Genomic DNA, 26,917 nt, shown 5'->3' on the forward strand with positions numbered 1-26,917 from the left:
GAGAAGATTGAAACCCATTCGGATGTTCCCCATGTTGAGGTTTTGAGTGAGAGAGAAGGTGAAACCCCGTCTCAGGTGGAAGATAAATCTGTTGGTGACGTGGCGCCGGATAAAGGTTTGCCAGAATATTCCCAGAATGCGAATTCTGGGATTCCATCTGAAGGGAATGTAGAGGTGAAAAGTACAGAGGAGAGAACTAGTGGGGGGGTGAATGAGGAGGTCCAAACTTCACCAACATTTTCTCAAACTAGTGCAGATCAGCAAGAAAGTGAGATGAAAGCTTTGCCACCTCAACAGGATGTCATGGAAGACAAGACAGAGGTACTCATCATTTGGGCTCATTTTAGCAAACGAAGTACTTGTGGATACTGAATGATAATGGTTTAGGCTGCACTTATCATTTAACCTTGTTATATTCTCTTTGATTGAATGCTACCATTGAAAGTGGATCTTTGGACTTTTAGCATCAAGGAGAGTTTATTTTGAATGGGTTTTATATGAAGTTGCTTTTGGTGAAATTTTGTTACAGGATGCATTAGGTAATGTTGAAGAACCACCAAGTTCTCTCCTCAACACATATCATCTGAGGGATGAGGCTGTTGAAAGCTCTGAAACTAATTCTAATGGACAGAGTAGTAAAGAAGAGGTAGTTATCAGAACTGTTTCATGTATATTTCTGTTGTGATTCCGAAAAAGGATGTCCAATCATACTCGCTAAATTCTGGTTCTCTGAATCTTTAGGCTTTTATTGATGCAATTGAAGGGTTGAACGAAGCTTACATATCCAAAGATGGAAAGTTAATTCTTGACTTCTTACAAGCCATTCATGCTGCGGAAAAATGGCAAGCTGACTTAGATGAGCGTGTGTATTCTGAAGAAAAGAGAGCATTGAAGGTTTAGAATATTAGATCATTACAAGAATTTAGTATTCACTTGCTTTGAAATGATTGATTATATTGTTATAGAGAGCTCTGTACTATTCATATATTTAACCTCTTCTTGCTCGCCATAGGAGAAGTATGAAAAGGAACTGAAGGATGCTGCGGCCAGGGAACTGATGCTTGCAGAAGAGACAGCAATGCTAGACAAGGTTAAAGAGCTCTCTCTATATGTTTTCTTTGTTTTATTTTCAATAGACCATCTTTTTGTGGTTGTTTTATTGTCATTGGGAGCCTTGACTGGGACGAAAATTAGTATAAAATATAAATTATGTCTGCTACGACTTTTTTATTGGCAGACATTCATTACACATTTTTTGTATTAAAAATAAGAGAGAGAGAGAGAGAGAGAGAGAGAGAGAGAGAGAGAGAGAGAGAGAGAGAGAGAGAGAGAGAGTGGGGGTTGGGTGGGTTGGGATTGATGCGTGGACTAGTTGGTTTGGAGTACTACAATACTTCTACCTTCTATGCAAGACTAAATGTGACTATGCCCATGTCAGGTGACATGTTTTGTTAATCATCCCATCTTTTCACTTGCACGAGGGAAGCTTTAAAGAGGCTAAAGTCCCATATTTATCTTACCAATCTCATATGTAAAGAAAAGATAGTGTTCTTTAAATGGAGAAAATGGTGTCACTTCTTCACATGAAAGTCTATTTTAAGACCTGGGTCGTGTCTAAAAACTAGTCATGTAAAGCATGAGTAGTGGAAATAGACCTGCTTATGCACATGTTCAGGCATGCAGGTGCATGCAAGCACATAGATTCACTTCATATTCTTCCCCCACCCGTGTATCCAGTTTGTTGTGACTAGTTAAGACCTAAAAATAGCTTCTATTTCCTCCAAATGCATAGCTTTTGCTTTTTTATTTAAGGAAAATTTATAGTATTTTCCAGGAATTAAAGAGAGAAAGAGCAAAAGCAGCTGCTGCACTCAAGTCGCTTCACGAAAAGCTTGAAGAGAAATTTAAGACAGAACTTGAGCAAAAGGTGCACAATTTCTTTTGTGCTTTCAATTTTTTTGAAAAAATTTCTTATGGTGTATCAGCATATGAGGAATGGTAAATTCAAGTTGATAATTTTACGTAATTGCAGGAAAACGAAGCAGAAATGAAGTTAAAAAAGGTTGAGGAATTATCAAAAGCAGAACTGGCTGCAGCAATTGCAAGTGAGAAGACATCCCAGATTGAAAAAATGGCAGAAGCAGATCTTCATGTAAGATTACTGCTTACGTCACCTGAGAAGAGATAAATACACCTAAATATTGATTTATGGTCCTAAATTTGGTGTTGATTTATATTTCAACTGTCTGGAAGAAAAAAAAAAAAAAAAGACTAAATAAAAATTCTGACACTAGGATTTTGAAGAGATTTTTTGAAACCAGAAAAAGGGATGGGGGAATGCTTTGTGGTTTTCGCCTGATAAAGTATTGCTTAGAATATGAACTCACTCCACCCATCAATGATTAAAATTTTAACTTCCCACTCTATTGAAGCAGTCAACTACAATCAGTTTGAGTCACGTCAGTGGTTACTTAAAGTTGTATTTTAGGAACGGAACAACTAAAGTTCTTTTTAGTTATAATTGAACTTTTTAGTGCTTCCAAGGAAGCACTTTGATTTTTAATTTAAAAAAATTATGTGCTTATGACAAAAGCAAAACACTTCCTCCAAAACCACTCCCAAAGATAGGACTGAAAATTCTTAAAAGAATTATTAAACGAAGTGATACCACATGGTCCATATATGGCCCATTTGGAGGAATAAAAGGCATGTAGGCTTCAAGTTTATACAGCTAGGAGATAATTACTGATTGACCTTTCTTAAACAGGTCTATTTTGTAATTTTTGGAAATGTCTAATCATTCTTAATTACCAAGCTGTAGTTTGCGTGGTGCATACATTTGTCAACATGTTTTCTGTTATTGCATCTTCCATCAGTGATTGACGAATTGATCCTTTATGGAAGCTTATGCTGTTTAGTTACTTTTTTTTGTAGATAAAGGCCTTGTGTGCGGCATTCTATGCAAGATCTGAAGAAGCTCGTCAGACTCACTCCGCTCACAAGCTTGCTTTGGTGATGTTTTTTGGACCATTCACTTTCAGTCTTTTGTTTAGAAGAGAACATATTTTATTCATAACCTCATCAGTGATTTTTGAGCCTGCAAGCTACATCCTATTAATAATATGTTTGTGGGTCTTGCAGGGGGCCCTTGCTCTAGAAGATGCACTTTCAAAAGGATTACCAATCCAGGCAGAAATAGAGGCTTTGCACACTTACCTTGAAGGCATTGATAAAGATTCAATCTTGGATTTGGTCCTATCATCTCTTCCTGAAGAAACACGAAGAAATGGCACAGATACCTTATTGCAATTGAATCAGAAGGCTAGTTATTTTCGTACTTTTTCATTAGATATTTACTAGTGAAGGTCATTACTCCTATGATTAACCGTGAACTATTACCACACCTCTGTGACCTTTTATTATTAAACATGGCTTCATTCCACTCTAAACTAATGGCGAAGACATAGACCATACCTCTTTATACAGTTGAAGGAAGCAACAATTTGCTTCCTACAGATTTTGATTGCACCTTTACCTGATTAGTAATTCATAAATTCATAATATTGTTGACATAAATTTGTTGAAATTATGCCAGTGTTGCCTCAGAAGTTAAAATAATTTTACAGCAGGCTATAGATACATAACACATTTTATGGTACTACTCCATGGAAGCTGTCTGATTAGATTTTTCGGTAAATTGTTCTGTAGATATGCACTCTGTAGCTGTTGATCAGATGTCTACTCATTTCGTCATTTATTGGCAAGGCTTGTGAGGCAATTGCCCCATCTATCATGTTTAAGACATGACTTTAGGACTTAATTGGGCTGATACTGTTAAACTTTTGTTGTGGATTAGGCTCTGTCTAATATTCTGCTTTAAATTGTTTTCCATGCTTTCTTTTAAAAAAAAAAAAGTTATATATTCTTTTTCATGCTAACTAAAATGCAGCATTTGATATGCTCTGGAATTTGACATCCTAAAGTCCATTCTTCTTGTAGTTTGATTCCTTGAAAGGCACAGTACGGCACCTCAGCCTAATCCCTCTTGGTGGTGGTGGCATTTTGGCACATTCCTTAGCACATATAGCATCCTGGTTGAAGGTAAGTAGAAATGAGGTCTGGGTTTTCTGTTCTAAATCACTCGTATAACTCAACTTATTGGTATGTTGGTTGCACTTGCCTTTGGCTTTTGTTTAGATGGAGGAAGTTGACCAATCTGGGGATGGAATTGAATCCGTCATCAGTAAAGTGGAGTGCTACCTTGCTGACGGAAAAATAGCCGAAGCAGCAGAGGCACTTGAAGAAGGTGTCAGAGGCACCCAAGCAACACAAATAGTAGGTGAATGGGTGAAGCGTGCCAGGAATAGGGCCATCGCAGAGCAAGCTCTAACATTTCTCCAATCATATGCTACTTCCATTAGCGTTACATAAATTTTATTTTTTGAGTACACGTACGGAGCCTGCTTAAGGTGATCTAGTATTGCAGCTTCTGATAATTGTCTAGTTCTCAATTCTCATCAAAACAAACAGATCATCCAGTTCAATGTGTTACTGGCAGGAAGAATGAAAATGTCAGTTCTTTCTTGGCGACTTACTGTCATGGGAGTTTCCTGAGCAATTGCGTTTTCTTCTTGAGCTTCAGTATATTTGTCTATTACCCTCTGAATTACATTTTGTTTCAATTCCTACAAATATTTTGTGCATTCATTTTTTTCTAAAAGGAAATTCCTTGCTGTAATAGCATTATAGCACTGCTTCGGGACACTCTTGAAAGTTCGTCTTTAAGTTTTTGTTTTCTTTTGTAACATAAGAGACCAAGTTGTCCGGAAGATACATAAATGAAAATAGTTCTCATTGTTTGAGAAACTACCTTGCTGATTGAGTACTAAAATGTGTTTAAATGACTTTTATTAAATAGATAATGATCCAAATGCCAACTGCAAACTTTTGAATGATAAATAAACTCACTTTTGATATTTTATTTGAAAAAATTATTGGATATCAAATCATATAATCGATATATCACCATATGGTATAATCAATTTACGTGTACGGGTGTGTACGGGTATTGTTGGACGATATGTTTATATTTCACTTATAGAGGAAATTACAGATTTGGTCCACTTATTTTATACCTAGTTCAATTTTGGTCCACGATCTTTTTTAAGTTCTGTTTTGGTCCACTAATTGTTTCATTTGTTCAATAAAGGTCCAGATTTGTGACTTTAAATCTTTTGGGTTGTGTTTTCTTCAATTATAATTGAAGTATAAGTTATATTTCATCATTTCTTAGTCATAAAAACAAATTTGGAGTATTATAATCTAAGAGAATTGAGATTTGGTGAAATTTGAAAAATTGGCAGTTTTGGGTACCCTACTTTAGGGTCAATTATCTTGAGTTTTAGAACTCCAATTTGAATGATCTTTATATGGTTGTAAAGAAGAAATGCATAGCTTTAAAACAAGTATATATTTGCTGAATTTGGGTGAGATTTGATAGGGTAAAAAGCAGGCCAAATTTGAGAAAACAAATCTGGACTTTTATTGAACAAGTCAAACAATTAGTGGACCAAAACAGAACTTAAAAAAGATTGTGGACCAAAATTGAACTAGGTATAAAATAACTGGACTAAATCTGTAATTTTCTCTTCACTTATAATATAACACATAAATTAGTTATACCACGTAGTAGTGTATTAGTTATACATAATAATCTCTTTTAGTCGACCTATTCCACATTATAAATTGACCCTAACAAATATTTGAGTGTTCAAGCGCTCATTGTTATTGTTGGTCAAATATTCTAACTTACCAAAAGTAACAGTTGTATTTTTCAGTTTTTGATATTTTTTTCTTCTTCTTTAGACCTTATGTGTATTATTTTCTTATAGTTGTGTATTAACATTTTTCAAACAATATGTAAAAAAATATGAAATCGACTTTTTTTATGTAATTATGGGTTTTAAGTCACTTTGTAACTACTCGATAGTTACAAGCAAGTGTTCACATTTTTGCGTTGAGCGTTTGAACGCTCTCATTTAAAAATGGGAAAAATTTTCAAACAGGACACCTATTTTGGGGTCAATCTTAGTTTAGGACACCAGTTTGGGTTTGTCTTAGTGTAGGACACATATTTAGGGTTTGTGTTAGTTTGGGACAATCCGTTAACTCCGTTAACTATTCCGTCCAAAAAGGGATATTTTGGTCATTTTATATTTTTAAAACAAATAAAAACTAAAAACTGAAAAAACAAAAAAAAAACAAAAAAAACAAAAAAGTTACTACTAAAAAACTAAAAAGATTAAAATTGAAAAAAAAAAACAAAACAAAAGAATTAAACTCTCTCTCTCTCTCTCTCTCTCTCTCTCGGGGCTGGGTGGGGGGGCTTGCGAAGGGGCGAGGCAGGCTGGGTTGGGGTGAAGGGGTGTGGTCGGGGAAGGGCTAGGTTGGGTTTGGGAGAGAGAGGCAGGGGTGGTTCTGGGTGGGGAAGAAGAAAGCGGGCGGGGGGGCTGGTGTTGGGTGGGGGGTGCAACGGGGGCTGAGGGGAGGGGATGCGACGGCGGGTGGGGGCGGGGAGTGTGACGGGGCGGGGGCTGGGGGGAAGGGGTGAACCGAGTTGAGTTGGGGAGAGAGAGGCAAGGGTGGTTCTGGGTGGGGAAGAAGAAAGCGGGGGGGGGGGGGGGTGGTGCTGGGTGGGGGGTGCGACGGGGGCTGGGGCTGGGGGGAGGGGGTGCGATGGGGGCTAGGGGTGCAGGGTGTGACGGGGCGGGGGCTGGGGGGAGGGGGCGAACCAGGTTGGGGCTGGGTTTAATGGGGTGTGACAGGTGGTTGGGCAAGCTGGGGGGGGCGAACCAGGTTGGGGCTAGGTTGAATGGGGTGCGACTGGTGGTTGGGCAAGCTGGGGGCGGAAAGGAGAGAGAGAGAGAGAGGGGGGGAGCTTGGGGTCGAGTCCGCAGGTGAGGCCTTCGCCGACGGGTAAGCTGCCGTCGACAATAGGGCATAGGTTCGGCGGTGTGGGTTAGGTTAGTGCAATCTTAGATCTGGTGCATCTCTTTTTTTTTTTTATGCTTTTTTTGTTATTAGTTTTAATCTATTTTAAATTAATTTTTAGTTTTAAACTTTTTAATGATTTTTTTTTTCCTCAAAAAAAAGAAGTTTTGATTTTTTTAGGTAGTGACCTTTGTTTTTTAGTTTTTTTTCTTTTTTCTTTAATTTTTATGTTTTAAAAATATAAAATAATCAAATTATCTATTTTTGGACGGAAAAATTAACGGAGTTGACGGATTGTCCCAAACTAACATAAACCCTAAATATGTGTCCTACACTAAGACAAACCCAAACTGGTATCCTAAACTAAGATTGACCCCAAAGTAGGTGTCCTGTTTGAAAATTTATCCCTTTAAAAATAGACTAGCCTTAAATGGCCTCTCCCTATTTATCATTGTATTTATTGATTATTTGATTTGGACTTATAACCACATGATTGTAAGTTTCAGTGATTTTGTGAAATCACATTCCACACTTGCTTCCTCTGTAATTCTGTATGGATGAAACTGCAAATATTTATACTCAGTCACTTTCTTTTTTATTTATATATTTATTTATTGGTTTACTGTTATTAGGAAAGTTGATTTGTCAAATACTTGAAAGTAAATAATTAAAACAAATATAATATGCATTGAAAGCTTAAACTGAGAGTTAATAAAACTCAAATTGAAGTTTGAAATTGCATAATGAAGCTAGATCTTTGATGCCCCTTCAAAGTCCAATCATTCTTTGTTAGTCTGCAGAAAATAATAATAATAATAATAAAAGTAAAAATGAAATGAACTTTATGGGGGAATTTGAAGACTACATGAATAGACTTGTGCCGTAGAAACTCTTTATCTTCCCAAATTTAAAATGGTACAAAATCATGAAATACCCACCTACACAGTGATTTGTCAAACTCATATAACTTGAAGTTAAAAGACAAAAGACAAGAGGGTTTATATATAAGAACAACCTAACTCGAAGTTGTCATCTCATCTTCTTCCACGTTAATATAGAGTTAATATAGAGATATTCTCATTGACTCAATTAATCATGTCAAGTACGAATTAGCTTAATGAAAACTTACAATATATATATATAAATATCCAGAAGCCAATTTTGATTAAATTTTAAGAAATCTTTAAATGCCTTTTGTTAAAGAAAATTATTAAAAGAAAGAAAAGTAATTTATAAAGAGCGTTGTTATTTACACACTTTTTTTTTTTCTTTTTGCACACCTCTCTTAAAAAAAAAAAAATCAAAGTGAAAAGACTTGCACACTCTCTCTCTTCTTCCCTCTCTCCTCCCTCCCTCTCTGCCTTTCTCAAACACACTCACTTCCTCCTCTTTCCTCCCCCTCCTTCCCCTTCCCAGTTTTGAGGTACTGTTTTAAGGTAAATGATTAGTTAGTCTACTTTGAAGGCCCTATGAATATGATAAATAAGATGTTAAAAAGGTCCACCTACCTAATTTTTTAAGTATATTAAGTCCGTCTACAATTTTAAAGGAAGCAGTGTGTTTGCACAGTGCTCATCACTCATCATCTCTTCTTTTTTTTTTTTTTTTTTCTCTATTGGACTGTTGAAATTGTTAAATAGTAACCAACAAAATTAGAGTGAATATGATTCCAAAATAATTTTACTTTCATATTTTTTGTTGTTTTATTCATTTTCCACATATATGTAACAAAAAAATATATATAAGACACTTGTATGAATATCATTTTATATGACTTTAGATTGAAATTATTCAACAATTTTATTAGATTGTACTGTCTATTTTCAATACATCACCAAGCGCTCGACACTTAAAGAGGACTCGGCTCATTCAAAGTGGGTTGGCTTATCATGCACTTGCGCTAATGAGCTGTTTTGTCCATATAACCCTCAATTAGAGCTTAAAAAACATAAAGACTAAAGAGTAGTGTTATTCACACCTCTTTTTCCTATTTTCCCACCCACTAATTTATAAAAATTTAAATGATAAATTTATTCTTTATTAAAATTATTTAAATGGACAATGATTTGCGGAAAACAAAAAAAAAATTGCGTTGATGTGGCTCCAACTTCCAAGCATGGTGGCTGCCATGGCAATCTTCAAGCATGGTGATTAATTATCATTTTCCATGGCATGGTGATATAATTTGTTCATGTAATTAATATGTGAGTGAAGGTTGCCGAATGTGGTATTTTTTGGTCGTACAAGAGATTTTGTTGTTGAAGAGACATGTAGATGGTGATGTTTATTGAATGTTTAGGATGTCAAATAGCAACCAAGGGGATGTAGAGATTATGAGATGGTAATTGTAGTTCAAACAAAAATATTAGAAATAATTACTCATAACTACATATTTGCTATGGTTTTTAACTTGTAATACCACTATTATTAATATATAATAATTAGGTTAGTTTTATTAACAATTAGGTTAGTTTGACTGCATGTGCTTTAGTTGACTGCAGCTGAATGGGCTGCTTACCAGCTGGCGTGTGTTAAGTGATGCAGTTTTACAATTTTACCCTTATGACAGTTTTTAGTTATTTTTAACTTATCTGTGCTTCGACAATTTTACCCTTCGAGAGCTCAGACTTACCGATCTGCACGAGCCCTTTCCCCGATTATGTTTAGGTTCTTGATTTTTTTTGTTTAGTTCAGTTTCTGAAACTGCAGTTATCTGCAGTTTTTTGCATTTTTCTGCAGTTTCTAGAACTGCAGTTTTTTACAGTTTCTGAAACTGCATAAAAAACTGTAGTTTATACAGTTTACAGTGAACTGAAACTGCAGTTTCTGGAATTACAAGTGAACTTTCTGCAATTTCTGAAACTGCAAGTGAACTGAAACTGCATAAAAAAACTGCAGTTTATGCAGTTTACAGTGAACTGAAACTGCAATTTCTGGAATTACAAGTAAACTTTCTGCAGTTTCTGAAACTGCAAGTGAACTGAAACTGCAGTTTCTGGAACTGTAAGTGATCTGAAACTGCAGAAATTGCAATTTATTAGAGTTGAAACTGCAGTTTATTGGAGTTGCTGACTTGCAGTTTCAGTTTATTGGTGTTTTGGCATGTTGCAGCTGGTGAGGACACGACATGTATTTTTAATTTTTGTTATCCCTATTTTCGTCAAAACAATGCGCTGGCAGATGGGCTTTACTGTAGCGCGGGGATCCAGTGGATGTGGTGTCCGCAAAAGAATAATAGAATTGTGGTAGTTGGCCCGCAAAGAAAGAAAGGGGCTTTGGGTGGTTTTGGTTAATAAATTTAAGTGCTAATACCTGTATGTTAACGGACCCAAAATATTATGGATTATAGTGATTAAGAGTATTTTAGGGATATTGAGTTTATGAGATGGGTCAAAATAGTATAAGTAATATATTTTAAGATTTAGTGGGAGTGAGAAAATAAGGTGGGTCTGAAAATAGAGATAGGAGTGCGTATAGTATAGTAGTACTCAAACATAAAACCCCATATTTTTAAAGGTGAAGCCAGGAAGCCCCTTTTTTTTTTTTGGACTTTTTCTTTGTCTAACGGCAGCTAATCAATATCGCTATCAAGGATTCAAGAGTGAACAAATACTTAAATATTCCAAAATGGCCCCTTACACCAACTGGTGGCAGCCAACCAAATTAATTGGTTTTGGATTAAAGATTAGAGTTTAATACCATATCAGTCGGATGCCCCAAAAAGAAACGTAGCAATTGGTCATTCTATTAATGTAACAATGCTTCATTGGAAACCCTCCTTAATTTAAATGTACAACCTGCTAGAATTTATTGATGAATTATAATTTGTTTGATTTGTGGATCCCATAGCATGGGATCGGACGATTATAATTTGATGAGAGAGGAAGGATGGTTCATCAATTAAGTTCACCAAAATTACATAAAATCCTAAGATTGTTAATCGAATAAAACACATGTATCAAATTGGAAAATTTTAAACTTCGAGCTCAAATATGATTTTCAGTCAATATACAGCCAATAAATATGTAGTGTCTAATGGTATTTTTGTTCCACATTATTGAAGAGGTTTTAAATTTGACCCCCTTTCTCTTTAAAAAAAATAAACATGTAAATGTAATTTACCCAATATTTTTCATTTGTTCTCTTCTCTATCTCTTTATTTCACGTATATCTTAACTTTGTTTTTGTTTATTTTCAAATATTGTGTTTTTAATAAAATATTATATCTAATTGTCGACTTTATTTAACATGTAGATCCGAAACTTTTTTTTTTATCTACTACAAAATAAAAGAAATTTTTGTGTTTTTAAATTATTAAAAACTTTAAAAATGCATGTGGCTGAAAATTATTAATTAAGTAAGTGCAAATGTCACATTCCTAATTCCTTTAAACATACCAGCAGCATTACACAGTAGTACAGTACACATGAAGAAGAAACATCCACGTCTGACAATCAGAAACATATTCTGACAAAAAAAAAAAAAAAAGACAATCAGAATTCAGAAACATATTGATTGCAAATTGTATATCATGTACGTGACAGCGAAGATGATGTGGTTACAAACAATCAATAAATTATTAATTGCTAATATATATGAGTTATCAATAATCAATAAATTATTAATTGCTAATATATATGAGTTATCAATCTTAATCATAGAAATCAAATCTTTATCATAATTGGTGAGAAATCTACAGTCATGAAATCTTTGGCATTATAAATCAAAAGAACATGGTCCTCCCCCAACCCCCACACAATCACACATAGTAACACAGAGATATTTGTCCAAAAAGAGAGATTTTACAATGCAACTAATTGCTCCTTTGATTTTTTATTTCTTTTATAATATAATTTTCACTACTTACTCTTTTAGCTGTATCAAATCTACAAAGCTTTAAGATATGATAAAATTGTGATTCATGAACACACACTACACATATCATGTAAATTTAAATGCGTCAACCTTATTAAGAATTTATTTTTTATTTGTATTTAGAGATGAGGGTGATTCGAATTTGAAACTCCTCCAACATTATGAGAGAAATATTATTAAACTACAAGCTAGTTTGTAGTTCTTAAGAATTTGAACATACATGTGTGTATCTACTTTTTAAAAATATTTCCATTTTTCATATACTTCTTAGTTATATAAGAAAATAAGTTTTTTTTTTTTCTTAAATAAACGTATTATACGCATTATTCAAATAATATAAGTGAAAAATATAAAAAAAAATTTGAAAAAAAGATTAAAATATTGTAATGTGGATAATTGTACATTGTATTTTCAATGTGTATTTTATACATATTTTTAGGAGGCAGATTCATTTCGGGTCTATTGAAGGCAATTGCCCCATCACAATTTTCTTCACCCATTAAATTGTTCCAATAACTCAACCTTTTGTATGATGTTTTCTTCAACAATAAAGGAAGGCAAGATGTTTGATAAAATGTCTCAAAATATTAAAGTTGGGGTACTAAAAAATAGAGAAAATTACAGATTTGGTTTACTTATTTTATACCTAGTTCAATTTTGATCTATGATCTTTTTTAAGATCTATTTTGATCCACTAATTATTCCACTTATTCAATAAAAATTTAGATTTATTTTCTCAAATGTGTCCCGCCTTAATATTTGAAAGCTTCTTTCTCTTCAAACAAGAAAAAACATTAAAAAATTTCATCATCTTTGGCCTCATGAAGCAAAATTTTTAGATCCACCACTTCCCGTGAATTACTTGTCATTTACAACTGGTCAGCCATGTATTGTAGCTTTGATTTGCATCTTCTAAAAATTTTGGCCGCTGGTGTTGCGTCTCAATCAATTTCTCATGTCCTACAGCTAATGCTAACAAACAAGAGGAATAATTGGATTAATGAAAAATATAAAATTAACTTTCAATTATTTGGTTTGGAAAACAACCAAAACTTCCACTTTGGATTTACACCAAGTGCTGCTGTCTAGCTACCTATGATTACCCCTACAATTTTGATTGCTACAATCAATACCCAATTAGTTTTTAGGCACTAACTTAACAGACTTGCTGGAATGACCAAATCAATGTAAAAAGCATAAGTAAAGGGTATTTGGAAGGGTCCTCTTCTTGAATTTTACCTTGGTTCTTAAAGCCTATAGGTTAAACAAAATAGAAATTTACTAGACTAAATTTTACTTGTTTTAATTTTAATCATATATTATAAATTTAAAAATTATAATTTCATTCATTTGAACATACATACTCGAAAAATGTTATAAATCTATTTGTTCTATCTACACACCCTTATATTTAAGAGATAAATGCCCATTTGTTCCCCATTTTATTGCACTTGTATCACTTTGTTTTCCATATTCATTTTGAAAAAAATTAAGGTACTGAACTTTTCAATTTTGTCAATTTACTCGTTTTTCATCCAAAACTTCGTTTACACAAAGTTAAATGCCCATCCCGAATGGTTCTTATTGAGAAAAAAATAATAGTCATGTGTCCATCACTTGTATCAACTTACCGAGCAAATTAGTAGAATTACCTCAATTGACAAAATTAAAAAGTTAAGTGTCTTAATTTTTCAAACTAGAAGTATGAGGAGTAAACTGATACAAATGTAATAATTTGGAGAGTTATCGTTATATTTAAAATATATACTAAGATAAAAAGTTAAAACAAAATTAAATTAAAAAAAAAAACAACTAAAGAATTCGGATGCTAAAAATAATCGGGTAATTTGGCAGATGAGTCTGAATAAGCCTGCATGTGCTGCATTGCATATAAGGCAGCTTTGGTCATTATGCCAAAATGCTGAGTTTTCAGTTAGCAGCAATAGTGATTATTAGCAGATAAAATTGGGATTGTTGAAATGTTGAGTATTAATTAATTGTAAATTTATCATCCTTATTAGGTGTATCTTACTTGTCTATGACACTAATTGCCTTTTATTGATAAAATAATAAGTTGCATGATAATTGCATCTATAATTCCAGCCAACAAAGAAAGAGAAAGACTATCAGCAAGAGAGAGATTGATGAATCTCTTGATTTTCCATTTGGTTTGGCTCAGCTTTAAGATATTGAGCCGACCCAGCCAACCAATTTGCATATTTTCCATTATTTTCCCTAAATAGCATGTGAAAAATAGAAGTTGTCAAATAATGCTTAGCCAAAAATTTTTTTGGACAAATTGTTATAAAAATTAATTCTCACATATTCATTTCAAAATTTTCAGTTCTTTCTGCTGCATAATTTGGTGGAAATTAAATTCTTTATAAACAATTGAAATTTAAATTGCCAAAAAATTGTCTTCTGATATGTGTATAAAAAATTCAGTATGTCATCCATGAGAAATTATTTTATGTAACCGATACACCGTCAAATGGTGTAACTAATTCAATGTGTCATAATATAGGTGAATATTATTAATACTATACCTTAGTAACCCTACTAATATAAATATACCGTCAAATAATACCCTTACACGTTTGATTGGTTACTTCACGTGTCGGTACATTAGTTACACCCAATAATTTTTCGTCATGCATAATTTTTTTAAGTTTTATTGTGTTTTTGATAAAAAGGTATAAGATAATGTCGATCAAAGGAAATGTTCATTTCTTCTCTACAACTATCTTCACATTTTTAACCAAATTTTCGCTCACTTATTAGAGATTGTACATCTTTGCAAATCATTTTGTATTCTTGGTTGCCAAGTTTTTTGGTTGTAGTTGGTTTGGCGGCTGAACACTCCTTATTGTGTAGCAAAAGTTGGAGAGATGCTCTTTTTGGTCTTTTTATCAAATGATATTGATAGCGGAAGATTTGATTTAGGATATCAAGTAGAAACAATATAGAGGATATCCGTATTGGGATAAATATTCTTACAAACTATAAGTACAAGCCTATACTAGAATAATGAATAGAGTAATTGTTAATGTTGATAGAGTTGTTCTATTTGAACCCCAATTTGGTAAGAGATTCAAATTAATCTAATTAATAATATAAATTTACAATGTAATAAGAGAAAATTTTTCTCAATTTCAAAATATATATATGACTCATTACATGTTTCACTTAAATAAAACAAACTCAGCACATTGAGATAGATAAATATATAGTAGGGAGACTTAGATTTCAGTCCATTTTATGAGTCTTTCTTAAATTAAGACCAGTAGTGATTTAGAGTTTTTAATTAAATTCTTTTATTTTTCTTCTTGGATGGCTTTATGTTAGGTTTTAACTCCAAGATTTTGAGCTCCGCCCAAAATCTCGGAGTTAAAACCTAATATGCAGAATCTACAAAGCCCACTCTACACCATTGGAGGGAAAATACCCTTCAAATAGGGGGAAATATCTTTCAAATCGTGGAAAGACTTTATTATAAATTAAAATGATTTTCTTACAAATTAAAATGATTTTCTTACAAATTAAAAAGATTTTCTTACAAATTAAAAGGACTTTATTATGAATTAAAATGATTTTTTTATAAATTATTATGAATTAAAAAGATTTTCTTATAAATTTTAAAACACCCGCGGTCTTCATCTAAAAACTGTTTTTCTAAAGAATCTAAGCCTAATTATCTCTATATGGTATATGCATCTGTGATAAAAAAATATTTAATAAATTACTCTCAAGTCTTATTTTTTTTTAAAGATTTTTAACTACAAACCCAACTAATTAAAATAGTAAGTTTCAACTTAATCTATCAGTGTACGCGTAGGCGGAGACGAAAAAATACATTACTGATGCCGAGTGCTCAATGGATGCATCTGCATCTACATTTTCACATTTTTAGGTTGCTGAGTGCTCTGTAAATAGTTTGGGGTTCTACTTAATTTTTTGGCCAGTTGCGAATTGGATTAAATTTTTTTCTTATTTTTTGTTTCTAATTAAAGCACAAAAAAATATTATGTAGTTGTAATTTGTAAATTTGTAACGTTGCTAAAAACAGAAAACCTCTTAGAAAAAAGAAGATAGTAATGTTAAAGCAGGAGCCAGAGCTGAAAACAAAGCCGAAGCCAAGCCATAAGAGCCTTTTTAATGCTTGAAATTGTCGGTGGACCTATCAGACTGTGACGGTGCGGCTGTCACACCACAAGGCATAAGGCTCCCCCTTCACTCACTCACACACTCTCTCTCTCTCTCTCTCTCTCTCTCTCTCTCTTCCAGCTCGAGAGTATCTATGGAAACGTAAAATTCGTCCAACAACAACAAAAAAAAAAAAAAAACCAAAAATAGAAAAAAAAGCAGTAACGAAATTAAAAAAGGGAAAAATAAATCAATCTGTGTCTGTGCTTTTTCATTAGCTTCTTCTTGTTGCTGTTGGTGCTGTGGCTCTTGCTCTTGATGCTCCCTTCTCTTTCACGAAACCATTTGATGCACCAAACAGCTTCCACATTTCTCAACACTCTCTCAAGGTCAGCTCCCATCTCTCTCTCTCTCTCTCGCTCGCATTTGCATTGGTTCAGACTTCAGACGCAAATTGAATGTGAATTCTTCCAAATCTGAGGTGAACAACAGTTTTTGTTCAATTCTTCAACTATTACACACTCACACACAGACACATGCATTTGGTTGCATTTCTAGCTTCCCCATTTTGACTTACCACTGAAAGCTCAGGACTTGATTTGATTCGATCTTGTCCAAATTCTGTGAATTGTCTTCGATCTATTCCCTTTCTTCTGTGCCCAAACAGACAACTTTGCAGAAATGCAAGTGAGGAACACGTGTTGGGTTATCTGAATTGAATTGAATTGAGCTTCAGTAGCTCACTTGAGTCAATTCTTCATTTGCGATTGGTTTGGTGTTATCTGATCTGAAATTGGGTTTTGCAGGAGGCTGTGAGGTAGATCTGGAGAAGGGCAAGGTTTCTTGATTGATTTTTCTTTGAATCTTGAACATTAGCAAAGCTGGCTACCACAGTGGCTTGGAGGTATGCTGCCAGCAATGGCAGCAACCATGCCACTAATGATCTGGTACTCTCCTTTGCCATTTTTGTTTCAGTTCTTATATGGGTTTCTTTCTTCTTCTTCTTCTTCTTCTTTTTTTTTGTTTATAACTGTAAATTTAGATTATAATTTATAAATCCAGTTGAAAGAGTGGAATTAAGATACTGAAAGTTTCATGTGTCTTCTAACTCTGATCCCATTTATCCTGTTCTTGTTTCAATTTCCAATCCGCATGGGCTTTGTGTAGTTTGTTAGTGTAGACTGCAATCTATGTCACTCTCAAAGTTAAGTGTTTCAGGAATGCAATTCTGGGGGTTTCGAAAAATTTAGATGTGCAATTGAATTGGTTAATGATTTTGAAAAATGCGTGTTTTTCCCCTTTAAATATTTATTGAGATTTAGATGTTGAAATGCAACTCATAATGATCCAAATTATGAAGGAAAGAAAGATATGTTGAGAAAAGGGAAGGGGGGATTCATTTATTAGATATGAAAATGCATCTTATTGTTTCATTCTTATGATTGCAGGAAAGAAATGGTGATGCAAAAGTTCAAGATTCAGAGCCTCCAACGCCACATTCTCTAATGAAAATGGGTTCAAGGTCAGTTCAAATTTTGTTTCTTCCAATTATTTGGCCTGGTTGGTAAAATTATTTTACTCTGCATTCTGAAATTTGTTTGCCACATGGTCATCGTTAAGATTCTTGTAGTAGTGCTTGAAAAATATTGTGCTTTCTGTGAGCAAGTGCCTGCTTGTGGCAGGCGGGAGAAATAAATGTAGAGCCTCCCTTTTAAGATTGTATAGTTCCAAAAAACAAATTTCATTCAATAGAAGCTGGGGATCTGGTTGCCTGATTTTATGCGGTTTATCTTCTCTTGTACACATTGTCTTTCTTTTCTAGGAAAAATTGATCTATGTGTAGTTATGGATCAATTAAGAACCGTCCGGCCTTTATCTTCTGTCTCTAACTTTATGATTAAAGAATCACCTTTTTCCATGTCATAATCATGCTTTAAAAGTTATTAGTTCCTTCATAGGAGAAAGAGCATGCAGAAATGTAATCAATTGACAGGAAGATTGCTAGGAAATACTTGGTATTTCTAAAACAATGTGATGCAATTTGGTTTCTATGGTTGGACATCTCTTTTTTTATGGGCTGAATTTGTTTGAGGGAATTTACCGACTGATGTATGTCGGCTCGAAGCTGTAAATAAACGAGACTCGTTAAAATTTTGCATAATTACTTGGATCTAGTCCCAAATCTTTTTAAATTTTTCTGTCTACCTTTGCTCTTTTTCTCATATCATTATTTTCTTTATTTGGAGGTAATTTCTTTACATGTTTTGTACTCCAATCCATGGGCTTTCTGGCCATCTTACTGTTACTGATACTCTTCATTCTGCCTTTTACTTGAATCAAGTCATTTCTTAATCCTATGGTCAATGATCTTTATTTTCTTATTCTTCCTTAATTCAAAGCAACAACATTTGATAGAGAACTTATTGAGCATATGCATTGTCTAAGGTTCACTAGAAACCGTATTAAGTGTTACCAAAATCGAGTTGGAGTAAAAATTGTCAACTTGATATACTGAGAATGTGATACTTCTGCCTTAATTATCTTATGTTCTGAAATTTTCTTACAGAGAACGTAGTAGCATGGAGGATCCAGATGGGACATTGGCAAGTGTTGCCCAATGCATTGAGCAGCTGCGTCAGAGTTCCTCATCTGTACAAGAGAAGGAATATTCCTTGAAGCAGTTGCTTGAGCTTATTGATACTCGTGAAAATGCTTTCAGTGCTGTTGGATCTCATTCTCAAGCAGTTCCAGTACTTGTTTCTCTTCTTCGATCAGGATCAGTTGGAGTTAAGATTCAAGCTGCTACTGTTTTGGGCTCTCTCTGTAAGGAGAATGAACTAAGGGTGAAAGTCTTGCTTGGGGGATGCATTCCACCATTGCTTGGTCTACTCAGGTCCAGCTCAGCAGAAGGCCAAATTGCATCTGCAAAGACTATTTATGCTGTTTCTCAAGGTGGTGCTAGGGATCATGTTGGATCGAAAATTTTTTCAACTGAAGGAGTTGTGCCCGTACTTTGGGAGCAGCTACAAAAAGGGATCAAGACTGGTAGCTTGGTTGATAGCTTGTTGACTGGAGCATTAAAGAACCTATCCAGCAGCACTGAAGGATTCTGGACTGCAACATTACAAGCTGGAGGAGTGAATATACTTGTGAAGTTGCTGACAACCGGACAGCCAAACACTCAAGCTAACGTGTGCTTTCTTCTTGCATGTATGATGATGGAAGATGCATCAGTTTGTTCTAAGGTGCTCACTGCAGAGGCTACAAAGCAACTTCTCAAGCTTTTAGGATCTGGCAATGAAGCTTCTGTTAGAGCAGAAGCTGCGGGTGCTCTTAAATCTCTATCTGCCCAGTGCAAAGAAGCAAAGCGGGAGATAGCTAATTTTAATGGTATTCCTGTGTTGATAAATGCTACAATAGCCCCTTCAAAAGAATTCATGCAGGGTGAGTATGCCCAAGCTTTGCAGGAGAATGCTATGTGTGCTTTAGCAAATATTTCTGGTGGTTTGTCGTACGTAATCTCAAGCCTTGGCCAAAGCCTTGAATCATGCACTTCACCTGCCCAAATTGCTGATACATTAGGGGCTTTAGCTTCAGCTCTTATGATATATGATAGCACAGCAGAATCTACTAGAGCATCAGATCCTGTAGTTATTGAGCAGACTTTGGTTTCACAGTTCAAACCTCGCTTACCATTTCTTGTGCAGGAACGGACCATAGAGGCCCTTGCAAGTTTGTATGCGAATACTGTACTCTCAGTTAAACTCACTAATTCAGAAGCAAAACGTTTGCTTGTTGGTTTGATCACAATGGCATCAAATGAAGTTCAGGATGAGCTTATGAGAGCTCTTCTCACACTTTGCAATAGTGAAGGAAGTCTATGGCGTGCGCTTCAAGGCCGCGAAGGGGTTCAACTGTTGATATCACTGCTTGGGCTTTCATCAGAACAGCAGCAAGAATGTGCAGTTGCCCTGCTTTGCCTTCTTTCTAATGAGAATGACGAAAGTAAATGGGCTATTACTGCTGCTGGTGGCATACCTCCACTTGTTCAAATTCTAGAGACGGGATCTGCAAAAGCCAAGGAAGATTCAGCATCAATCCTTAGGAACCTATGCAATCACAGTGAAGATATACGTGCGTGTGTTGAAAGTGCTGATGCTGTTCCTGCACTACTATGGCTTTTAAAGAATGGAAGTCCAAATGGAAAAGAAATTGCAGCAAAAACTTTAAATCACTTGATCCATAAATCTGATACAGCAACCATCAGCCAACTCACTGCATTATTAACCAGTGATCTACCCGAATCTAAAGTATATGTCTTGGATGCTTTAAAAAGTATGCTGTCTGTGGTCCCCCTCAATGATATATCGCGTGAAGGTAGTGCTGCCAATGATGCAATTGAGACAATGATAAAAATATTGAGCGCAAATAAAGAAGAGACTCAAGCCAAGTCTGCATCAGCTTTAGCTGGAATTTTTGAATCTAGAAAGGACTTGCGTGAAAGTAGCATTGCTGTTAAAACTCTTTGGTCAGTGATTAAGTTGCTTAATGTGGAATCTGGAAATATCCTAGTAGAAGCCTCACGTTGCCTTGCTGCAATATTTCTTTCCATTAAAGAGAACCGGGATGTGGCTTCTGTTGCTAGAGATGTATTATCCCCCTTAGTTGTGCTTGCCAACTCTTCAGTTCTGGAAGTTGCAGAGCAAGCAACCTGTGCTTTGGCTAATCTTATTTTGGATAGTGAAGTTTCAGAGAAAGCAGTTGCTGAAGAAATTATTTTCCCAGCTACTAAAGTTTTGCGTGAAGGTACGGTTTCTGGAAAGACCCATGCAGCAGCAGCAATTGCTCGCCTGCTCCATTCTCGCCAAATTGATTATGCCTTAACCGATTGTGTGAATCGTGCTGGAACAGTTCTTGCATTAGTTTCTTTTCTAGAATCTGTTAATCATGGATCTGCTGCCACATCAGAGGCACTCGATGCACTTGCTATTCTGTCCAGGTCAGAGAGAGCTAGTGGACAGATAAAACCTGCGTGGGGAGTTTTAGCTGAAACCCCAAAAAGCATAATCCCAATAGTTTTGTCAATTGCTGATGCAACACCCTTGTTGCAGGATAAAGCAATTGAAATATTATCACGGCTCTGCAGAGATCAGCCTGTTGTATTGGGAGACACAGTTGCTACTGCCTCTGGATGTATATCATCAATTGCTAAAAGGTTGATCAATTCAACAATCTCAAAGGTTAAAATTGGAGGAGCTGCACTCCTTATTTGTGCTGCGAAAGTTAGTCATCAGAGAGTTGTGGAAGATCTTAATGGATCAAGCTTATGTACCCATCTCATTCATTCTCTTGTTGCAATGCTTAATACTTTGGGAAATTTAGGGGATGATGACAAGGACTCCATTAGCATTTATAGGCATACTACAGAAGAAACAAAGGATGATGAATCTTATTCAAGCACCGGAGTTATTTATGGTGTCAATTTAGCTCTATGGCTACTCTCTGTTCTTTCCTGTCATGATGAAAAATGCAAAATTGTGATTATGGAGGCTGGGGCTGTGGAAGTCCTCACTGACAGGATCTCAAATTGTTTTTCGCATTACTCTCAGGTAATCAACTATCTTCTTTCACTTTATGTTTTCGCCCAATATTCAGTAAGGAAGAAAGTTGAGATATATTTAGTCATTTCTGAATTTTTAGATATGCTCATAAGGCATCATAGAAGAAGATTGTTCTCCATCCATCTGCTTACTCATTCATTAAACATTGAGAGATGACTATGGGTTTATGTTCCTCATCTCAATCTAACGTTGGTTTGCTCCTTTGTGGTAATTTATGCAGATTGATTTGAAAGAAGATAGTAGCATATGGATTTGTGCTTTGCTGCTAGCAATCTTGTTTCAAGACAGAGATATCATACGAGCACATGCAACGATGAAATCTATACCAGTACTTGCAAATTGGTTGAAGTCGGAGGAGTTGACCAACAGATATTTTGCTGCACAGACAATGGCCAGCCTAGTCTGTAACGGTAGCAGGGGGACTCTTCTATCTGTTGCAAATTCTGGAGCAGCGGGCGGGCTTATTTCCCTACTTGGCTGTGCTGATGTTGATATAAGTGATCTTTTGGAGTTGTCAGAAGAGTTTGGTTTAGTGCGTCATCCTGAGCAAGTTGCTCTAGAGAGGTTGTTTAGAGTTGAAGACATAAGGGTTGGTGCTACTTCTAGGAAAGCAATACCTGCACTTGTTGATCTTCTTAAACCAATTCCAGATCGTCCTGGAGCACCATTTTTGGCACTTGGACTTCTGACTCAACTTTCAAAGGACTGTCCATCAAATAAGATTGTAATGGTAGAATCAGGAGTTTTGGAAGCACTGACTAAGTATCTTTCACTTGGCCCACAAGATGCAACTGAGGAAGCTGCTACAGATCTGTTAGGTATACTATTCGGTAGTCCTGAAATAAGGAGACATGAATCTGCACTTGGTGCTGTCAGTCAACTTGTGGCAGTTTTACGGTTAGGAGGAAGAGCTTCGAGGTATAGTGCTGCTAAAGCATTGGAAAGCTTATTTTCTGCCGATCATATAAGGAATGCAGAAAGTGCTCGGCAAGCTGTTCAACCTTTGGTGGAGATTCTTAATACTGGTTCCGAGAAGGAGCAGCATGCTGCAATTGCTGCATTGGTTAGGTTGCTGAGTGAAAACCCATCAAGAGCCTTAGCAGTTGCAGATGTTGAAATGAATGCAGTAGATGTTCTTTGCAGGATCCTTTCATCAAATTGCTCGATGGAGCTGAAAGGGGATGCTGCCGAGTTGTGTTGTGTTCTCTTTGGAAATACAAGAATCAGGTCAACAATGGCTGCAGCACGATGTGTGGAGCCTCTGGTGTCTCTTCTTGTTTCTGAGTTCAGTCCTGCGCAGCATTCAGTTGTCCGTGCATTGGATAAACTTGTTGATGATGAGCAGCTGGCAGAACTTGTTGCTGCTCATGGTGCAGTTATTCCTCTTGTTGGCCTTCTCTATGGTAAGAATTACTTGCTCCATGAAGCTATTTCCAGAGCTCTTGTGAAATTAGGAAAAGACAGGCCTGCTTGTAAGATGGAAATGGTGAAAGCTGGAGTAATTGAGAGCATGCTTGACATACTCCATGAAGCACCCGATTTTCTCTGTGCTGCTTTTGCAGAATTGCTCCGAATATTGACCAACAATGCAAGCATTGCTAAGGGACCCTCTGCTTCAAAAGTGGTTGAGCCCCTTTTTCTGCTGCTAACAAGACCAGAGTTTGGACCTGATGGACAGCATAGTGCATTACAGGTTCTCGTCAATATTTTGGAGCATCCACAGTGTCGTTCTGACTATAGGTTAACATCCCACCAAGCTATTGAACCACTTATCCCCCTACTTGATTCTCCTGCTCCAGCAGTACAACAGTTGGCAGCTGAGCTTCTATCACATTTACTCTTTGAAGAACATCTTCAAAAGGATCCAGTGACACAGCAAGTGATTGGTCCTCTCATACGGGTTCTTGGCTCTGGTATACACATATTGCAGCAGAGAGCTGTAAAGGCCCTTGTTAGTATTGCACTAACATGGCCGAATGAAATTGCGAAAGAGGGTGGTGTTACTCAACTGTCCAAAGTGATATTGCAATCAGATCCATCTCTTCCTCACACCTTGTGGGAATCGGGCGCTTCTGTCTTATCAAGCATTCTGCAATTTAGTTCTGAATTTTATTTGGAAGTGCCTGTTGCTGTGTTGGTAAGGTTGCTTCGTTCTGGCTCAGAAAGCACAGTAGTTGGTGCATTGAATGCTCTTCTGGTACTGGAAAGTGATGATGCAACCAGCGCAGAAGCAATGGCTGAAAGTGGTGCCATAGAGGCTCTTTTGGAACTTCTCAGAAGTCATCAGTGTGAGGAAACCGCTGCAAGGCTGTTGGAAGTATTGTTGAACAATGTGAAGATAAGAGAAACTAAGGCTACCAAGTCTGCCATATTACCATTGTCTCAGTACCTCTTGGATCCACAAACCCAAGCTCAGCAGGCAAGGTTACTAGCAACTCTAGCTCTTGGTGATCTATTCCAGAATGAGGGCCTTGCTCGAAGTACTGATGCTGTTTCAGCTTGTCGTGCTCTGGTAAATGTGCTTGAAGACCAACCTACTGAAGAAATGAAAGTTGTAGCAATATGTGCTTTGCAAAACCTTGTGATGTACAGTCGATCAAATAAAAGAGCAGTTGCTGAGGCTGGTGGTGTTCAGGTTGTGTTGGATCTGATTGGTTCAAGTGATCCAGATACGTCCATTCAGGCTGCAATGTTTGTTAAACTTCTCTTTTCAAATCATACCATTCAAGAGTATGCTTCTAGTGAAACAGTTAGGGCCATAACTGGTAAGTTCCTTTTGGCTTTTATGCAGAATTTGCTTAATTTTGGTTGATCCATGGAATGATACTTTTTTGAGTTGTGTTTTTTGGTAAAAGGTGCAAATAACACTATACAATGTAAGTGTTAGTAGAACTCATCATTGAATAAGTAATCCAACCATTAGATTTTTTTGGTTTTTTAGTTTGTAGAATCAGAGGTGTGAGTTGTTGCTTGGATAACCTTGCCATTGAAGCAGATATTATTCTCTTTTTCTTTTTTTTTTTTTTAATATAAAAAGAAGAAATCTTATTAGATTTTTGTGGTCGTGTAGCTGCTATCGAAAAGGACTTATGGGCGACTGGAACTGTGAATGAGGAGTATCTGAAAGCTCTGAATGCTCTTTTTAGCAATTTCGCACGTCTGAGAGCCACAGAGCCTGCAACACTAAGCATTCCTCATCTTGTCACATCCCTCAAGACAGGGTCAGAGGCAACTCAAGAAGCTGCCTTGGATGCACTCTTTCTTCTCAGGCAAGCTTGGTCAGCATGCCCAGCTGAAGTTTCTAGGGCTCAGTCAATTGCTGCTGCTGATGCAATCCCCTTGCTGCAATACTTAATTCAGTCTGGCCCACCTCGGTTTCAGGAGAAGACAGAATTTTTATTACAATGTTTGCCAGGGACATTGGTGGTCATAATCAAGCGTGGGAACAATATGAAGCAGTCAGTGGGAAACCCCAGTGTTTATTGCAAGCTTACGCTCGGAAACACTCCACCTAGGCAAACTAAGGTAAAATGCCTTATGATGTACTTTCCGATACTTTCTTTTTCTCTTCTTTTTATATTTTTAAGAGGTATTCTTTTGGACAGTCTTCTTCTGGATTCATCATTCACTTGTATGCCACATAGAAAATTTGATTATGAGACTATGAATGCAAGACTGCAGCTAGTCTTTACAATGACGTATGCAAGAAGGAATTTGCATTTACTTTAGGTTTAGGCGAAATGGTAGAAATTAAGTTTATTTTTATTTAATTTTACCTAGTAGAATTGGTATGTAGGGATTTAATTAATCAACTAGTGTTTTATGATAAGTTTTGGTTTTAGTTATCATATCTTTTTTTGGTCGGGAAATTAGTTATCATATTATCCTAGTTTTTTTTTTTGTTCTTTTTTGGGATTTTATTGTCTTGGGACTGCCTATATAAATATGCCCTCTGGTAATTGGATTTTAGTTTTGATATTGAATTGAGAATACTGACATAAAGTTGTCCTAATTATCCCTTGCTGTTCTAGAATTTTAGTTCTTTCTTTTTATTATTTCTCTTCTATTCTTCTACTCCATTCTACATCACTAAATCATGTTTTTAATTTTCATGCTAAAATTATTTACTGCTATGCAAAACTTGACTAACTGAAGTTCATTTCTAAAGCATTCTAGAAGATGTGTTGCCTAAATGGTGATCAATTAATTGAAATTTATTTTACTCTTGCTGCTAATTCTTGTTTGAGAATCTTGAAGCAACAAGATACCTCAAAATACATGTATCATGGATTTTTCTTGGTGGTTAGTTTTGAAATCATCCTGATTGGCTGATGATTATTATCTTTGTTGTATATGTGAACCATTTACTGCATTAAACGTAATATACTATATCGTTATTGCAAGTAAAAAAAGAATTGTTGAAACTTTATTGATTATTTTGAAAATGTTACGAGTGTTTGTGGGGATATAGTTGTGCACTTTGTGTCTTTTCTCTGTCTCCAGTGATATTTGGCCTCGTATTGGTTCCATTTTAACTTCTCGCCATGAATTTCTGAATTTTTCAGGTTGTTTCCAGTGGCCCTAATCCAGAATGGGATGAGAGCTTTTCGTGGTCCTTTGAGAGTCCCCCGAAAGGCCAGAAGCTCCACATATCTTGCAAGAACAAGAGCAAAATGGGAAAGGTAAGTGAATAAAGAGATGGCCAGCATAGAAGCACTTCTCTTTGTAACCGTAGAAGATATTTTCTCATCTTACACTTCTCTTTATAACTGGTAACCAATTCTCTTTTGATATATCGACAGAGTTCATTCGGAAAAGTAACCATCCAGATTGATCGGGTAGTAATGCTGGGAGCAGTTGCTGGGGAGTACACTCTGTTGCCTGAAAGCAAAAGTGGACCCTCAAGGAATTTAGAAATAGAATTCCAGTGGTCTAACAAGTAACAACCATTATTGAGTTTTTGTTATTCTTCAGAAAATTGAATTATTAGGGGAAAACATGTTCAAAAGGGGAGTTCCTTATTTCTTTTTTCTTTCCATTCTGGATTATTTATCATGTCAATGTACATAATGTCCAAAGATTTTGATTTTTGTCAACACTCCATTAAGTAGTCATTTGTGAATGTATTCTTTTATGACCTGTGGGAAAGATGCTAACTCTCCTTTGTTTTTGTGTGCTTGTCAATTTTAGAGGAAATAATGAAGTTGGTCATGGGTTTGGATATGCTCTTATTTTGATGTACTCTTCTATTTTATTGACTTGATATATAATAAATAGCAATGATTCAA

At 35.8% G+C, this 26,917-nt stretch overlaps 2 protein-coding genes across 3 annotated transcripts in view; both read left to right on the forward strand.

Moving 5' to 3' along the window:
* The window catches only part of LOC147283980 (MICOS complex subunit), a 5,434-nt gene extending 765 nt beyond the window's left edge, over positions 1 to 4,669 (forward strand). The window contains exons 2-11 of the mRNA XM_086245629.1: positions 7 to 321; positions 530 to 646; positions 742 to 894; positions 1,013 to 1,090; positions 1,835 to 1,927; positions 2,033 to 2,152; positions 2,935 to 3,012; positions 3,142 to 3,321; positions 4,000 to 4,101; positions 4,198 to 4,669. Of these exons, the coding sequence (XP_086101755.1) occupies positions 7 to 321; positions 530 to 646; positions 742 to 894; positions 1,013 to 1,090; positions 1,835 to 1,927; positions 2,033 to 2,152; positions 2,935 to 3,012; positions 3,142 to 3,321; positions 4,000 to 4,101; positions 4,198 to 4,431 (1,470 nt within the window). The 3' untranslated portion in view covers positions 4,432 to 4,669. The remainder of the gene's footprint in view (positions 1 to 6; positions 322 to 529; positions 647 to 741; positions 895 to 1,012; positions 1,091 to 1,834; positions 1,928 to 2,032; positions 2,153 to 2,934; positions 3,013 to 3,141; positions 3,322 to 3,999; positions 4,102 to 4,197) is intronic.
* Positions 4,670 to 16,150: 11,481 nt separating this feature from the next.
* Positions 16,151 to 26,917, forward strand: CSI1 (binding protein). Of its 2 annotated transcripts, none has more exons than XM_086243521.1 (8): positions 16,151 to 16,489; positions 16,815 to 16,955; positions 17,457 to 17,530; positions 18,575 to 21,617; positions 21,850 to 24,394; positions 24,700 to 25,154; positions 26,195 to 26,311; positions 26,432 to 26,917. In XM_086243521.1, exons 3-8 carry the CDS (start codon positions 17,514 to 17,516, stop codon positions 26,570 to 26,572), a joined length of 6,318 nt encoding a protein of 2,105 aa, XP_086099647.1. In that variant the 5' UTR covers positions 16,151 to 16,489; positions 16,815 to 16,955; positions 17,457 to 17,513; the 3' UTR covers positions 26,573 to 26,917. The 2 variants fall into 2 exon arrangements, with proteins under 2 accessions (XP_086099647.1, XP_086099646.1); XM_086243520.1 differs by having other exon boundaries at positions 16,151 to 16,397.

Source organism: Dryas octopetala, chromosome 5 (assembly GCF_963921425.1).
Source record: "Dryas octopetala chromosome 5, drDryOcto1.1, whole genome shotgun sequence".
NCBI lineage: Eukaryota > Viridiplantae > Streptophyta > Magnoliopsida > Rosales > Rosaceae > Dryas > Dryas octopetala.